This window comes from Mustelus asterias, chromosome 21, assembly GCF_964213995.1.
Source record: "Mustelus asterias chromosome 21, sMusAst1.hap1.1, whole genome shotgun sequence".
Classification (NCBI taxonomy): Eukaryota; Metazoa; Chordata; class Chondrichthyes; order Carcharhiniformes; family Triakidae; genus Mustelus; species Mustelus asterias.
In genome coordinates this window covers 6,115,364-6,133,432 of record NC_135821.1, presented here as the reverse complement: position 1 = coordinate 6,133,432, position 18,069 = coordinate 6,115,364, and the positions used below count along the sequence as shown (strand labels likewise).

Here is an 18,069-nt window from a genome sequence, read left to right as displayed (position 1 = left end):
TTAAGAATCTACTGATGACCATGAAACCATTGCCGATTGTCGGAAAAACCGATCTGGTTCACTGATGTCCTTCAGTGAAGGAAATCTGCCGTCCTTACCCGGTCTGGCCTACATGTGACTCCAGAGCCACAGCAATGTGGTTGACTCTCAACTGCCCTCCAAGGGCAACTAGGGATGGGCAATAAATGCTGACCCAGCCAGCGACGCCCATGTCCCATGAATGAATAAATAAAAATTTCTGGATTAACAATCTAGCAATAATACCACTGGGCCACCACCTCCCTCACTCCGTATCGAGGTGTTTAAGATGATTAGAATCGTAGGAAGAGGAACTATTTCTCCCAGTGGGGCGCCAGAATAAGGGGACATGATCTTAATATTCCAGGAAGACCGTTCAGGGTTGACGTCAGGAAGCATTTCTTCACACAAGGAAATCTGGAACACTCTTCCCCCACAGAGGCTGGGTGTCAATTGGAAATTTCAAAACCTGAGCTTGAATGATTGAGGGCTCCAGAACCAAGGCAGACAGATCGTTAATTCAGCCAGGATCGGATTGGATACTGAAACAGGTTCAGGGGGGAAATATCCTCCTCCTGTTCCCAAGTTCAACACCCCCCCCCCCCCCCGCCCCTCCACCCACCCACCTACCTGTTGAAGTGGATATACAACAACACGATGTTTATTAAAGAGAAGAGTGAGGGAGTTCTTTAGCCTTGGAAGCCCAATGTCCAACCAATCCTCACCCAATGTCGACCAGAATGTCATCAAACTGGTCAGCTATCCTAAAGCTGCACATGGATTGCCACGGTTCCCTACAAGAACTGACAAGGACTGTATGCTTAAATACTTCATACGCTGGGAAGCGCTTTGGGAATCCTGAGCTGGTGTATATAAAGGCACGTTCTCTCTGCAGTTGTTGGTTTAATTATAGATACTGTGCAGAGCAGAAATTCTGGAGAATTTGATTCAGCCATTTGTGACTGTATGTTGAATTGGAGTGGGAGTTTAAAGTTTAATGTCACAAGTCGGCTTACATTAACACGGCAATGAAGTTACTGTGAAAATCCCCTAGTCGCCACACTCCGGCGCCCGTTCGGGTACACTGAGGGAGAATTTAGCACAGCCAATGTACCCTAACTAGCACGATAGTGACTTTTAAGGGGCGTCTTTACAAAAAAATCATGAATAGGATGGGAATAGAGGGATATGGTCCCCGGAAGGGTAGGGGGTTTTAGTTAAGTCGGGCAGCATGGTCGGTGCAGGCTTGGAGGGCGAAGGGCCTGTTCCTGTGCTGTAATTTTCTTTGTTCTTCGGAACTGTGGGAGGAAACCGGAGCACCCGGAGGAAACCCACGCCGACACGGGGAGAACGTGCAGACTCCGCACAGACAGTGACCCAAGCCGGGAATCGAACCTGGGTCCCCGGGGCTGTGAGGCAGCCGTGCTAACCACTCTGTTGCCATGCCGCCCTTTGAGTGTAAATTATCGGGCAGGAACATTGACGCCGTCCACGGGCAGGCTGGAGCTTTCATTCCAGGGGCAGTTCTGCCCTTGAAACCGTGGCAACGTGTTGCAAGCGGGCCTGGCGTTGGTTGCACAGGCACCACTTTAGTCCGCACCGCATGTCCTGAAGGACCCGCCTCAGCCTGGCGTCGAAGGTTTCCTGGAGGCATCTGTAGATCACGGGCACCGCGCAAGTGCTCAGGTAAGCAAGCAGTTCGCAGCCCCCCCTCAGGAAGTGAAGCAGGTTGGCGAACCACGTCTCGTCCCTGGCCCTGGTGACAAAATGGGCAGTGCTCACCAAGAGGGTCAAATAGTAGGGCAGCCAGAGGGTGAACTGCACCAGGACCGTGGCCAGGAGGAGGCGCTGGACAGACGGGTCCAGCCTGGAGGACTCTGCGAGGTGAAAGGGGTGGCTCTTGCGGGGGCAGAGGAGTAGCCGGAGGGCGTAGCCCACCCCCGCGCTGGGGACCACCAGGCCGGTGAAGAACATGATGGCGTCGCCCAGCTCCTTGGTCTGGAGCTTCGAACAGTCGCTGAGTTCCTCGGAGATCTTGCTGCAGACGTAAAAGAGGAGGGAGGAGAAGCTGGCCAGGGCGGCGCCACCCCAGACAAAGCTGCAGACGTGCCTCGTGTTGTAGACGCTCGACATGTAGGTGTGCGGCAGAGCTTGTTCAATGAAGCAGTCCAGGCAGAGCAACGTGGCGGAGTAGATGCTCACCAGGGCGGCCATGTTGAACAAGATGAAGGAAGCCATGCAGAGCTCTCGGCCAAAGGTCCACACTGGCCAGAGGAGGTGGTCGGGGCCCAGTAGCTGTAGAAAAGCCACCAGGTTAAGGATCAAGCCAGCCAGTGCCATATTGGTGAAGTAGACATCGGGCATGTTGATGGACGACTTGTGACAGAGGTTCACCAGAAGGACCAAAGCGTTGAAGATGAGGCCCAATGGGAAGCAAACAATGAGGTAGACCGTCGACGCGATGGACAGGGTCAGGCTTATGTTGTGGCAAAGATCGTCGCTGCAGAATGTACTGTTAGGCCCAAAGTTCCCTTGGATGCAGCTCCACATCGCAACGAGGTTCTGGGCCGAGAGAGTCCGGAATTGTCAGCGAGGTAAGATTCGGAACTTCATCATTAGGAGATGTCGATATTGTTGAAGAAAAGAGTGTGGAAATCGGCTGCCATCTTTATGTTGACGTCTGTAAATAAGATTGAAAAATGTGTTAGAGCCGTCATTTGCTGAACTTATGGCTTTGACCTCTCATCACTAAGTTACTTTAGAGATGTAATGCAAAGGACATACTCTCTTCCCCCTTTTTCCGTCAAACCAGCCTCCAATCCATTGACTCCGTCTAACTTCCCACTGCCTCGGAAAAGTATAACCAAGGGCCCCACGCCACCCCGGACATTCTCTCTTCCGCCTTCTTCCATCGCGAAAAAGATACAAAAGTCTGAGGTCACGTACCAACCGACTCAAGAACAGCTTCTTCCCTGCTGCCGTCAGACTTTTGAATGGACCTACCTCGCATTAAGTTGATCTTTCTCTACACCTTAACAATGACTGGAATGACTATGACCATAAATCTGGAATTAAGAATCTACCGATGACCATGAAACCATTGTCAATTGTCAGAAAAACCCAGCTGGTTCGCCAATGTCCTTTAGGGAAGGAAATCTGCCGTCCTTACCCGGTCTGGTCTACATGTGACTCCAGAGCCACAGCAATGTGGTTGACTCTCAACTGCCCTCAGGCAACTTGGGATGGGCAATAAATGCTGGCCCAGCCAGCGACGCCCATGTCCCACAAATGAATTTTTTTAAAATGACTGTAACACTACATTCCGCACTCTCTCCTTTCCTTCTCTATGAATGGTATGCTTTTTCCGTATAGCACGCAAGAAACAATACTTTCCACTGTATGTTAATGCATGTGTTAATAATAAATCAAATCAAAGTGGTCCAGAGATACTAGTCCTTGATTATCCCTCCTCAACTAATACAGCCACTCTCCCCTCGGACAACCTGCATCAATTAACAAAACACGGCACATAAACAGGCCATTCAGCCCAACTGGCCCGTGCTAGCATTTATGCCTCCATCCACTCTGCTAAATCCAACCTCATTGGTACATCCATCTATTCCTGTCTCCCTCATCCATCTCCCCCCCCAAATTCACCAGAGTTGAATTCTTCAAACATTTCCAGGAATAATTCGACGAGCAGGTATCCAATAAACAGCATGACACGAGGAGTTGGAGTTTGGTGAGGCCACAGCTGGAGCACTGGGTGCAGTTCTGGTCGCCACATTATAGGAAGGATGTGGTTGCCCTGGAGAGGGTGCAGAGGGGATTCACCAGGATGCTGCCTGGGATGGAGCGTTTCAGTTATGAAGAGAGGCTGGATAGGCTTGGGTTGTTTTCTCTGGAGCAGAGAAGACTGAGGGGCGACCTGATCGAGGTGTACAAGATTATGAGGGACACGGACAGAGTGGATAAGGAGCAGCTGTTCCCCTTAGTTGGAGGGTCAGTCACGAGGGGACATAGGTTCAAGATGAGGGGCAGGGGGTTTAGGGGGGATGTGAGGAAAAGTTTTTTTATCCGGAGGGTGGTGAGGGTCTGGAATGCGCTGCCTGGGAGGGTGGTGGAGGCGGGTTGCCTCACATATGGGCCAAATGTGGGCAATTGGGACTAGCTTAGGGTTTTAAAAAAAAGGGCGGCATGGACCGAAGGGCCTGTTTCCATGCTGCAAACCTCTATGACTCTATGACATTCTTAAACAAGTACCTGGATGAGCACTTGGCACGTCATAACATTCAGGCCTGTGGGCCAAATGGCACAGTGGTTAGCACTGCTGCCTCACAGCGCCAGGGAGCCGGGTTCGATTCCTGGCTTGGGTCACTGTCTGTGCAGAGTCTGCACGTTCTCCCCGTGTCTGCGTGGGTTTCCTCCCACAGTCCGAAAGACATGCTGGTTAGGGTGCTAAATTCTCCCTCAGTGTGTACCCGAACAGGCGCCGGAGTGTGGAGACTAGGGGATTTTCACAGTAACTTCATTGCAGTGTTAATGTAAGCCTTGTGACACTAATAAATAAACTTTATAATGTTTTGTTACTGCCACATTCTTACAATCTTATGACTGGAGTGTTGACAGCACGAGTGCCCATCGCCACAGACGAAACTCACACTCATTGCTGCTGACACACCCTAAGTGACCGTGTGTCTGTATCCCCCACATGTGCAAACCCAGAGGGGGATGTGAATGACGCACAGCACAGGAATGACGGCTGGAAGTAAGATACACAGTTCCGCAGCATCTCCTGAGGCCAATGTTCTACACGGAGAAGGACTTGATCATTACAGCGATTGGTGTCATCTCTTCCTGTTCCTTTGGAGCAGTCTCACACACCAGGCACATTGAAAACAAACATTAATTTGGGAGATTAGAACATCAGCATCATCGACTTTAACACTTTCACAGTCAGGGATAGAAAATAAACCCCAGAGAAGAGATGTAGCCAGGACAGGGGTGGATGATTATGGGAATATGGGGACCAGAGCTGGCCATTCAGCCCCTCTCGACCCTGTTCCACCCACTCCATGGCCAATCCACCTAACCTACACATCTTTGCATGCTAAGGGGCAATTTAGCATGGCCAATCCACTTAACCTGCACATCTTTGGACACTAAGGGGCAATTTAACATGGCCAATCCACCTAACCTACACATCTTTGGATGCTAAGGGACAATTTAGCATGGCCAATCCACCTAATCTGCACATCTTTGGACATCAAGGGGCAATTTACCATGGCTAATCCACCTAACCTGCACATCTTTGGACATCAAGGGGCAATTTACCATGGCTAATCCACCTAACCTGCACATCTTTGGACACTAAGGGGCAATTTAGCATGGCCAATCCACCTAACCTGCACATCTTTGGACACTAAGGGGCAATTTAGCATGGCCAATCCACCTAACCTGCACATCTTTGGACACTAAGGGGCAATTTACCATGGCTAATCCACCTAACCTGCACATCTTTGGACACTAAGGGGCAATTTAGCATGGCCAATCCACCAAACCTGCACATCTTTGGACACTAAGGGGCAATTTAGCATGGCCAATCCACCTAACCTGCACATCTTTGGACACTAAGGGGCAATTTACCATGGCTAATCCACCTAACCTGCACATCTTTGGACACTAAGGGGCAATTTAGCATGGCCAATCCACCTAACCTGCACATCTTTGGATGCTAAGGGGCAATTTAGCATGGCCAATCCACCTAATCTGCAGATCTTTGGACACTAAGGGGCAATTTAGCTTGGCCAACCCACCTAATTTACACATCCTTGTAAGGTTTATCAGGCTCTGGTGGTGAACACTAAGAGGCTCTGGTGAGACCACATTTAGAATATTGCGAACAATTTTGGGCCCCATATCTAAGGAAGGATGTGTCGGCCTTGGAGAGGGTCCAGAGGAGGTTCATGAAAATGATCTTGGAAATGAAAAGCCTGTCATATGAGGACTCTGGGTCTGTACCTGATGGAGTTTAGCAGGATGAGGGGGGGATCTCATTGAAACCTCCAGAATACTGAAAGGCCTGGATAGAGTGGACGTGGGGAAGATGTTTCCATTAGTCAGAGAGACTCGGATCCGAGGGCACAGCCTCAGAGTACTGTGTGCAATTTTGGTCCCCTTATTTGCAGAAGGATGTATTGGCCTTGGAGGGAGTGCAGAGAAGCTTCACCAGGTTGATACCGGAGATGAGGGGGTTAGTTTATGAGGAGAGATTGAGTAGATTGGGCCTGTACTCGTTGGAGTTTAGAAGGCTGAGGGGAGATCTTATAGAGACATATAAGATAATGAAGGGGCGAGACAGGGTAGAGGCAGAGAGATTCTTTCCACTTAGAAAGGAAACAAGAACTAGAGGGCACAGCCTCAAAATAAGGGGGAGTCAGTTTAGAACAGAGTTGAGGAGGAACTTCTTCTCTCAGAGGGTAGTGAATCTCTGGAATTCTCTGCCCATTGAAGCAGTGGAGGCTACCTCGTTAAATATGTTTAAGTCACAGGTAGATAGATTTCTGATCACTAAGGGAATTAAGGGTTATGGGGAGCGGGCGGGTAAGTGGAACTAAACCACTATCAGATCAACCATGATCTTATTGAATGGCGGGGCAGGCTCGAGGGGCTAGATGGCCTACTCCTGCTCCTATTTCTTATGTCCTTAAAGTGACGACCCTTTAGAAACGAGATGAGGAGGAATTTCTTCAGCCAGAGGGTGGTGAATCTGTGGAATTCATTGCCACAGAGGAGGCCGGGTCATTGAGTGTCTTTAAGACAGAGATAGATAGGTTCTTGATTGCTAAGGGAATCAAAGGTTATGGGGAAAATGGGTTTGAGAAACCTATCAGCCATGATTGAATAGTGGAGCAGACTCGATGGGCCAAATGGCCTAATTCTGCTCCTATATCTTATGGTCTTTTGGACACTAAGAGGTAATTTAGCACGGCCAATCCACCTAACCTGCACATCTTTGGACTGTGGGAGGAAACTGGAGCACCCGGAGGAAACCCACGCAGACACAGGAAGAATGTGCAAACTCCGCACAGACAGTCACCTGAGGCCGGAATCGAACCTGGGTCCCTGGCACGGTGAGGCAGCAGTGCTAACCACTGTGCCACCGTGCCACCCTTAAGTAGCTCAGTGTCAAAGTGTGTCTGATTTACACCCCTGTGAAACACCTTGGGGAAATTTTACTCTGTTAAAGGTTCAAAGGTTATGGGGAGAAAGCAGGATTAGGCTATTGAGTTGGACGATCAGCCAGGATCGTGATGAATGGCGGAGCAGGCTCGAAGGGCCGAATAGCCTCCTCCTGCTCCTATCCTCTATGTTTCTATGTAAAGGGTTAAATACAGATAGTTGTATCTAACACAGACTGTAGCAGCTCTGAGGGCGTGAGATTGGATTCCGGATTTAGTCTGATGTCTAACCCAAGAGGACCTGGTGTACATTGACAATGAATGGCCAAACTCTCACTTTGACTGTGAGCACACACCCCCTCTTGGAAAGCCTCTCTGTCCAGGAGTATGCGGATTCGGAATTGCTTTCAGGGGACGATTCTCCCCCTCAACCACGTTGACCCGCTGGAGCCAGAAGGATAAAAGAATGAATCGACCAACTACTTATATAAGTGCCTTGAAGAGTCGATGAATTGCAAGGGAACAGCTACTGTTATTTTTTTTTTCCCTTGTTGGCACCGGAGATGTTGTTCCAAAGCCTTGAATCTTTTGATGGCACATTTTAGATTTCTGCTCACATCCTCCATCAGTGAAGGTCTCTGAGCTGCCGGCCCATTCACATGCTCCCGGACAAAGGAAGCTCTCTCCATTTTGATCTTGTTCCAAGTGCACCGCAACCCAAAGGGCCCAGCGATTCTGAAACCAGATCACAGATGGTGTTCCGAGAACAGTAAATGGTGCCTTCCTCACACAAAGGGTCCCGGGAAGAAGCTTCTTTTCACAATGAAATCAAACATCAAGCCAGGCACTACTTTGTAAGTTTTAATTCTTTTCCAGGAAGAGCGAGAATGTTTATATCAAAGTGAAAGATTTCAGCGCTGAAGAATACAATGTTTTGGAATATGGTGCGAGCAGGTTTGGACATCAAACAAATACCCACAATTTAACAGGGAGACTGGACAGTGTTGAGCTTGTAATAACGAGCCATTCTTCTCATGGCTACTCCATCACATTCTCCAAAGTGGGGAGGCAATGGCCTAGTGGTATTATCGCTACACAATTAATCTAAAGCCTCAGCTAATGTTCTGGGGACCTGGGTTCGAATCCTGCCATGGTAGAACTTGAATTCAATTTTTAAAAATATCTGGAGTTAAGAACTTACTGATGACCATGAAACCATTGTAGGAAAAACCCACCTGGTTTGCTAAGATAAAAGCAAACTACTGCAGACTTGAAACGTTGCCTCTGTACTCTCCCCACAGACGCTGTCAGATCTGCTGAGATTTTCCAGCATTTTCAGTTTTTGTTTCCATCTGGTTCACTAATATCCTTGAGGGAAGGAAATCTGCCATCCTTACCTGGTCTGGCCTACGTAGGAACATAGGAATTAGGAGCAGAAGTCGGCAAATTCAGCCCTTCGAGCCTGCTCCGCCATTCAATCAGGTCATGGCTGATCTCTCCCTGGTCTCAAGCCCACCTGTTCCCCATATCCCCTTATCCGTTTTTTTATTAGAAATATATCTAAATCAGTAAAAAATATCTGGAATTACGAATCTACTGATGACCATGAAACCATTGTCGATTGTTGTAAAAACCCATCTGGTTCACGAATGTCCTTTAGGGAAGGAAATCTGCCGTCCTTACCCAGTCTGACCAACATGTGACTCCAGAGCCACAGCAATGTGGTTGACTCTCAACTGCCCCCCAAGGGCAACTAGGGGGATGGGCAATAAATCCTGCCCAATCAGCAACGCTCATGTCCCACGAATGAGTTTTTAAAAAAACATTCTCCAAAAACCACCAGATATACGTGTCTGAACTGTCCCCGACTCACATTCTGACCCAACACTTCAAGTCTTTGAGTCTTGGCCCCTTCAACAGTTTTACTTCACTTGCAGTTTACAGAATCTTAAAATCAATGCTCATCATCAAACACCAACTTGATTGCTCTTCCCTTCCAGACTAGCGCGTATCCGTGGCCACTTATTCCCCTAGGCTGGCGATGTCTAGGGGCCAGACCTGTGGGCAGCGCGGTGGCACAGTGGTTAGCGCTGCTGCCTCACAGCACCAGGGACCCGGGTTCGATTCCCGGCTTGGGTCACTGTCTGTGCGGAGTTTGCACGTTCTCCCCGTGTCTGCGTGGGTTTCCTCCGGGTGGTCCGGTTTCCTCCCAGAGTCTGAAAGACGTGCTGGTTAGGGTGCGTTGGCTGTGCTAAATTCTCCCTCAGTGTTACCCGAACAGTCGGCGGAATGTGGCAACTAGGGGATTTCCACAGCAACTTCATTGCAGTGTTAACGTAAGCCTACTTGAGATATTAACAAATAAACTTTTCTTTACAGGGATAGGGCCTGGGTGGGAATGTGATCGGTGCAGGCTCGATGGGTCGAACGGCCTACTTCTGCACTGTCAGGATTCTATTCTATGATTCTTCCAGTCTCAGAATGTTCCAGAAGATTCCACCTTCGTTCTCAGGAGATCCATTTTTTGGATTGCCCCCGGAAATCTATCTTCATTTATAGGCTGTTCAACTTTCTTCATTAGTGGGTCAGTGATGTTGGGCGTACGGACACGCCACAGGGTACAACACGCCATCCAGTCCACAGCGTGAAACTGCCGGGGGTACATAATTAACAAAGTCGGGGCCGGATGATTTGGCATGTTTCTCCCACCCACCACCCCCGCAGTGGGAAACACTCCCCACTCCCTCCCACATCACGACACTTGGACTCAGAATGGGAGAATTCCGCCCTCGTGGAATTGTAAAACAAGTGCACTGTGCATCGCAGATTCTATTCTTGGAGTTGTATGATGCTGTGGGAAAGTGTCAGATCACATCCTCGTTCCTGTTTTGTTCAATATAAACCTCAGGCACGGCACAGCACATGGAATAAAATCCGGGAGGCAGGCAGATCAATGCACGGGATGGAAAAACTGCTGTTACCTCCGATATATTGTGTGTACGAGGCAAGATTTCTGTAGACAGCATCTTTATCAACTGGGAAAAAAATAAAAACTGCAAACTCCACCTTTTATGGACCAACTACCTCTTTATCCATAATTAACTCATGCTGCACCTGTTCTGGGAGTGTTTGATGGGGGACAGTGTAGAGGAAGCTTTACTCTGTATCTAACCCCGTGCTGTACCTGTCCTGGGAGTGTTTGATGGGGACACTGTAGAGGGAGCTTTACTCTGTATCTAACCCTGTGCTGTACCTGTCCTGGGAGTGTTGGATGGGGGACAGTGTAGAGGGAGCTTTACCCTGTATCTAACCCCGTGCTGTACCTGTCCTGGGAGTGTTTGATGGGGACAGTATAGAGGGAGCTTTACTCTGCATCTAACCCCATGCTGGATCTGTCCTGGGAGTGTTTGATGGGGGACAGTATAGAGGGAGCTTTACTCTGTATCTAACCCCGTGCTGTACCTGTCCTGGGAGTGTTTGATGGGGGACAGTGTAGAGGGAGCTTTACTCTGTATCTAACCCCGTGCTGTGCCTGTCCTGGGAGTGTTTGATGGGGGACAGTGTAGAGGGAGATTTACTCTGTATCTAACCCCGTGCTGTACCTGTACTGGGAGTGTTTGGTGGGGGACAGTGTAAAGGCAGCTTTTCTTTGTATCTAACCCCGTGCTGTACCTGTCCTGGGAGTGTTTGATGGGGACAGTGTAGAGGGAGCTTTACTCTGTATCTAACCCTGTGCTGTACCTGTCCTGGGAGTGTTGGATGGGGGACAGTGTAGAGGGAGCTTTACCCTGTATCTAACCCCGTGCTGTACCTGTCCTGGGAGTGTTGGATGGGGGACAGTGTAGAGGGAGCTTTACCCTGTATCTAACCCCGTGCTGTACCTGTCCTGGGAGTGTTTGATGGGGGACAGTGTAGAGGGAGCTTTACTCTGTATCTAACCCCGTGCTGTACCTGTCCTGGGAGTGCTAACAATGACGAAAGCATTAACATTGTTCTGTTTTCCAGAAATAGCACCGTTCACCTTGACGATCCAGTTAAAAGTACAGTGAGTATTTTATCCACTGGGACTGAAGCAGACGGAAGCTATCGTCACTTGGTTGTGCGACAGTAAGCAGCCAATGTCATGCACTCCCAGCTTTCTATCCCCATTCTGTTGCGTTGGGAATGCTGAGGTTTAATCGCTGAGATTCGCTGCTTTCTTGTCCACAGATAAATCAGTTTAAGCAGTTTGATCATGCTCTGAGTCCATCGCTGTGCAAACTGGTCACAAGGCATTAATATCGTACCCAGAGTCAAAGATCAATGTGACACTCCACAATCTCTCTCACATTCCCAGAGTGTGCTATCAGCAGCAAGGGGACTAAAAGAGGTTGTGTCTAACAGCAACACAGCCGCTCAAAACTACATCTAAATATATTCCAAACAGCGTCAGAATCACTGAGAGGATACACAACCACGGTGGCACAGTGGTTAGCACTGCTGCCTCCTACCGCCTGGGACCCGGTTCGATTCCCGGCTTGCGGCACTCTGTTCGGAGTCTGCACGTTCTCCCTGTGTCTGTGTGGGTTTCCTCCGGGTGCTCCAGTGTGGAGGGAGCTTTACTCTGTATCTAACCCCTTGCTCTACCTGTCCTGGGAGTGTTTGATGGGGACAGTGTAGAGGGAGCTTTACTCTGTATCTAACCCCGTGTTGTACCTGTCCTGGGAGTGTTTGATGAGGGACAGTGTAGAGGGAGCTTTACTCTGTATCTAACCCCATGCTGTCCCTGTCCTGGGAGTGTTTGATGGGGGACAGTGTAGAGGGAGCTTTACTATGTATCTAACCCCGTGCTGTTCCTGGCCTGGGAGTGTTTGATGAGGGACAGTGTAGAGGGAGCTTTACTCTGTATCTAACCCTGTGCTGTATCTGTCCTGGGAGTGTTTTATGGGAACACAGTAAGAAGTCTCACAACACCAGGTTAAAGTCCAACAGGTTTATTTGGTAGCAAATACCATAAGCTTTCGGAGCACTGCTCCTTCGTCAGATGGAGTGGAAATGTGCTCTCAAACAGGGCACAGACACAGAAATCAAGTTACAGAAAACTAATTGAATGCTAAATACTAAATACAGGATACTAAATACATCTACCAGGTACACGGTACCTACTCTTGCAACTCGGCCAACGTTGTCCACCTGATACACTGCAGGAAAGTGTTTTATGGGGACTGTGTAGAGGGAGCTTTACTCTGTATCTAACCCCGTGCTGTACCTGTCCTGGGACTGTTTGATGGGGGACAGTGTAGAGGGAGCTTTACTCTGTATCTAACCCCCTGCTGTACCTGTCCTGGGGGTGTTTGATGGGGACAGTGTAGAGGGAGCTTTACTCTGTATCTAACCCCGTGCTGTACCTGTCCTGGGAGTGTTTGATGGGGACAGTGTAGAGGGAGCTTTACTCTGTATCTAACCCCGTGCTGTACCTGTCCTGGGAGTGTTTGATGGGGACAGTGTAGAGGGAGCTTTACTCTGTATCTAACCCCGTGCTGTACATGTCCTGGGAGTGTTTGATGGTGGACAGTGTAGAGGGAGCTTTACTCTGTATCTAACCCCGTGCTGTACCTGTCCTGGGAGTGTTTGATGGGGACAGTGTAGAGGGAGCTTTACTCTGTATCTAACCCCCTGCTGTACCTGTCCTGGGAGTGTTTGATGGGGACAGTGTAGAGGGAGCTTTACTCTGTATCTAACCCCGTGCTGTACATGTCCTGGGAGTGTTTGATGGTGGACAGTGTAGAAGAAGCTTTACCCTGCATCTGACCCCGAAAGACGTGCTGGTTAGGGTGCATTGGCCGTGCTAAATTCTCCCTCAATGTACCCGAACAGGTGTCAGAGTGTGGCGACCGGGGGATTTTCACAGTAACTTCATTGCAGTGTTAATGTAAGCCTACTTGCGACACTAATAAATAAACTTTGAACTTAAAATCCAAACAGAGAGAGTGAGATACAGGGATAATAGGTGTGGAAATGACCTACTTTCAAGGAGAGGCCACAAGGGGGCGTAACTGCCCCATCTGCCCCCATCTGATTGGCAATGGATGAGGAAGAACTAAGCCAAAATAAGGGTGCGGAAGAATAAAATAAACATTAACATAGAAACTAGAAGCAGGACGGGGGCCATTCGGCCCTTTGTACCTGCTCTGCCGTTCATTATGATCATGGCTGATCATCGAATTCAATATCCTGATTCCCCTCTTCCCCCATATCCCTCGATCCCTGTAGCCCCAAGAGCTATATCTAATTTCTTCTTGAAATCACACAGTGTTTTGGACTCAACTACTTTCTGTGGCAGTGAATTCCACACATTCACCACCCTCTGGGTGAAGAAATTTCTCCTCACCTCAGTCCTAAAAGGTTTCCCCCTTATCCTCAAACTATGACCCCTAGTTCTGGACTCCCCCACCATTGGGAACATTCTTTCTGAATCTACCCTGTCTAATCCTGTTAGAATTTTATAAGTTTCTATGAGATCCCCTCTCACTCTTCTAAACTCCAGTGAATATAATCGTAACCGACTTAGTCTCTCCTCATATGACAGACCTGCCATCCCAGGAATCAGCCTGGTAAACCTTCGCTGCACTCCCTCTATAGCAAGGACATCCTTCCTCAGATAAGGACACCAAAACTGCACACACTACTCCAGGTGTAGCCTCACCAAAGCCCTGTACAATTGCAGCAAAACAGCCACATCCCTATATTCAAATCCTCTCACTAAAATAGGGAGTGATTCTCACCTGAGCCACGATTCACACAAATTTATCACAAAGTTCCAATGTCGTATTATTGTTGAATTCCAGTGATTTGCTATTCGGACTCAAGAATCACACTCAGTTTGACAATAATTTTAGTCAGGATTGGGGGGCAGGGGGGAGGGGGTGGGGGGTGGGGGGTGGGAGGGTGGGGGGGGGAAGGAGGGTGGGCTGGAGAGTGGGGGTGTAGGGGGAATGTTAGCCTCAGATGCCGAGCTCACATTCTTACAAGTCTTCAACCTTGACCTTTCTGTGTGTTGACTGGAGCCTGAGCAGTAGGCCCTGCCTTCACACTGATGTGAACTTTTGAAGTAAGGAGCCTTGATTTTCCATTAACATTGTCTACACATTCTGTCAATGTGCGGACATCCAGTAATTCATCACAGGAAGTCCTTAGAGGAGATTTAACACCCACTTTTAACCTTAGCAATGTATGGAATTCAAAACATTGTGGACTGTTTTTGAGAGAGAGTGTGGTGTGTGTGTGTGTCTTTTTGCAATCTCTCCTTGGTCATAAAGTCCCCACAATGCGGAAGGAGGCCATTCGGCCCATCGTGTCTGCACCAACCACAATCCCACCCAGGCCCTATTTCCATAACCCCACATATTTATCCTAGCTAATCCCCCAGACACTGAGGGACAATTTAGCATGGCCAATCAACCTAACCCTGATCTTTGAATAATCTTTGGAGTGTGGGAGGAAACCGGAGCACCTGGAGGAAACCCACGCAGACACGGGGAGAACATGCAGACAGACAGTGACCCAAGCCGGGAATTGAACCCGGGTCCCTGGCGCTGTGAGGCAGCAGTGCTAACCTCTGTGCCACCCTGGTTAACATATTGCTGCAAAGTTGGATGGTGTAATTGTGGACTGGGAGGTTGGGGGGTAGAATTTAGTGTTTATAGAATTGTAAAATGTTGGGGCGGGGGTGGTGGGGGGCGGGGGGGGGGGGGGGGGGTGGGTGTAAGCATTACGTGGTCCCGTTAAAAGGTGGTGCTTTTTCTGTGCTTAGAGATTTAAAATGTAAGTACACAGAGAACCCAAACTGAAACATTAGTATCATAAGGCCAAGCAGCAGTGATACCAAGACAACAGGCTTTTGAATTTAGCCAGTCAATTTGAATCAGGCAATTAGATACCAAAGACCTATTAAATTTAAATCTGATGGCTTTGACAACCACGGACCAATCCTATTGTGGGAAATATTGTATGTCATCACAGGTATAAACGAAGGGGGCAGTGGGACAAAGTGGAGAGAGCAACCTCCACCTGCCAGAGATAACAGCTCTCAACTCTCTCTCTAGAGAGAATCACTGACTCTTATAAGCTTCACCTATGTCTTAGGGAAAGCACCATCTAGATAGCAAAGGTACCAAAGAAGGAAGAAGTTCCAGACAGAAGAATCAGCAGAGAAGGCCCCGAATATTCCGAAAGACACAAAACCTGGTTGTAATTTAGAGAGTGACTAATTTCTATTTTGTTAATGAGTGGGAAGTGTATTTATTGGAACAACATACCATTAGAATCTTGTTTTATTTGAGAATAGTTACTAGTTAGAAGGAGTTTATTTGGTTTGTTAATAGTTTAGTTAATTTGTTCACTATTAGTTAGATAAATAAATAGTTACATGTTGATTTTAGAGAGTTGGGGATTTATTTCATATTTAACCACTAGGGGTTGCTGAAGAGCAGGTCACACCACTTCACACACACTTTTTACAGATGAGAAGGTGAGGTATTCCTCTTCGGTTTAGTTCTCAGAGGGGGGATCAACCTCTGCTTTATAAGAGATGAAAATATGAATATACGAACTCAGAACAGGAGCAGGCCACTCAGCCCGCTCGACCTTGCTCCCTCATTCAGTAAGGTCATGACTGATCTCATTGTCACCTCAACCGCACATTCCCATTGACCCCCGATAACCTTTCACCCCCTCCCCTCCCCTCCCTGTTAATCAAGGATCTGTCTCATTCTGAATAAAAATATTCAAAGACTCTCGGTGGGATTTTCCGGCCATTCCCAGCAGTGGGATCTACTGGTGACCCCACCCCCAAGGCAGGTTCCCCGACGGTTGGATGGGTGAGCCATGTGAAATGCAGCAGACATCGGCAGGACCAGAAGATCCCACCAGCAGCCAAAGGCGAATCTCGGAAAGGCCGGAAAATCCCACCATCTGCTTCCACCGCCTTTTGAGGAAGAGAGATCCAGGGACTCACCACCCTCGGAGAGAAAATAATTTCTCCTCGTCCCCGTCTTAAATGGGCCGCCCCGTATCCTTAAACATCGACCCCTCGTTCTAGATTCTCCCACAAGAGGGAACATTGGCTGGAATTCTCCGGCCGTTCACGCTCCGCCGCCGCTGCAAGCTAGGACAGAGTATTTGGCGCTCAGCCACACATTCGTTCACTGCAGCGGGAGAATCCCACCGGAATGAACAGCCAGAGAATTTGAGCCACCTTCTCCACATCCACCCTGTTAATACACCTCGGGATCTGAAAGTTTATGATCAGGTCACCACTTACTCTTCTAAACATCAGCGGATACAAGCCTAGCCTGTTCAACCCTTCCTCATAAAACAACCCACCCATTCCTGGTATTAGTTTAGTGAACCTTCTCTAAACTGCTTCCAACACATTTGCATCCTTCCTCATACCGGGAGACCAATACCGTACACAATACTCCAGATGTGCTCTTGCTGCCTTTTATGAATAAAGCATAACTTCCCTCCTCTGTAATCAATTCCCCCCACAATAAATGGTAACATTCTATTAGAATCCCTACAGTGCAGAAGGAGGCCATTCGGCCCATCGGGTTTGCACCAACCACAATCACACCCAGCCCCTATCCCTGCAGTTCCACCTAACCTGCACATCTTTGGAGACTAAGGGGCAATTTAGCATGGTCAATCCACCTAATCCGCACATCTTTGGACACTAAGGGGCAATTTAGCACGGCCAATCCATCTAACCTGCACATCTTTGGACACTAAGGGGCAATTTAGCATGGCCAATCCACCTAACCCGCACATCTTTAGACGCTAAGGGGCAATTTAGCATGGCCAATCCATCTAACCTGCACATCTTTAGACGCTAAGGGGCAATTTAGCATGGCCAATCCACCTAACCCGCACATCTTTGGACACTAAGGGGCAATTTAGCATGGCCAATCCACCTAACCTGCACATCTTTGGACACTAAGGGGCAATTTAGCATGGCCAATCCATCTTACGTGCACTTCTTTGGACTGTGGGAGGAAACCGGAGCACCCGGAGGAAACCCACGCAGACACGATTACCTTGAATGTTTTGAAATGCCCCACGACCATGTCTTTTACAATAGTTTTTGACATTTTCCCTGTGACAGATGTTAAGCTAACTGCCCCGTAGTTTCCTGCTTTCTGTCTCCCTCCCTTTCTGAATCAACGAGTTACATTTGCCACTTTACAATTTACGCTCACCTGATGAAGGAGCAGTGCTCCGAAAGCTCGTGCTATCAAATAAACCTGTTGGACATTAATCTGGTGTTGTGAGACTTCTTACTGTGCCCACCCCAGTCCAACGCCGGCATCTCCACCTCATTACAATCGAATGGAACCTTCCCCAAGTCTCGAGTATTTGGAAAATTAAAGTCGCAGTATCAACTTTCTCACGAGACACTTGCACTTATTTTAAGATCCTAGGGTAACGTGCATCAGGATCCGGGGATTTGTTAGCCCCATAGGGGCGGCACGGTGGCACAGTGGGTTAGCACTGCTGCCTCACAGCACCCAGGTTCGATTCCTGGCTTGGGTCACTGTCTGTGCGGAGTCTGCACGTTCTCCCCGTGTCTGCGTGGGTTTCCTCCGGGTGCTCCGGTTTCCTCCCACAGTCCATAGATGTGCGGGTTAGGAGGATTGGCCATGCTAAATTGCCCCTTAGTGTCAGGGGATTAGCAGGGTAAATATGTGGGGTTACGGGAATAGGGCCTGGGTGGTATTGTGGTCGGTGCAGACTCGATGGGCTGAATGGCCTCCTTCTGCACTGTAGGGATTCTATGATTCTAATTTCTTCTTGAAATCACACAATGTTTTGGCCTCAACTACTTTCTGTGGGA

At 48.6% G+C, this 18,069-nt stretch overlaps 1 protein-coding gene across 1 annotated transcript; it reads right to left on the bottom strand.

The window, feature by feature from the left end:
* LOC144509032 (G-protein coupled receptor 146-like) lies at nucleotides 1-4,006 on the bottom strand. Its single transcript, XM_078237293.1, has one exon. It carries the CDS (start codon nucleotides 2,566-2,568, stop codon nucleotides 1,528-1,530), a length of 1,041 nt encoding a protein of 346 aa, XP_078093419.1. The 5' UTR covers nucleotides 2,569-4,006; the 3' UTR covers nucleotides 1-1,527.
* Nucleotides 4,007-18,069: the final 14,063 nt, after the last annotated feature.

What these genes read in the sequence shown, in the direction of transcription:
- LOC144509032 (XM_078237293.1), bottom strand. Translation starts at nt 2,568, where the DNA reads ATGTGGAGCTGCATCCAAGGGAACTTTGGGCCTAACAGTACATTCTGC.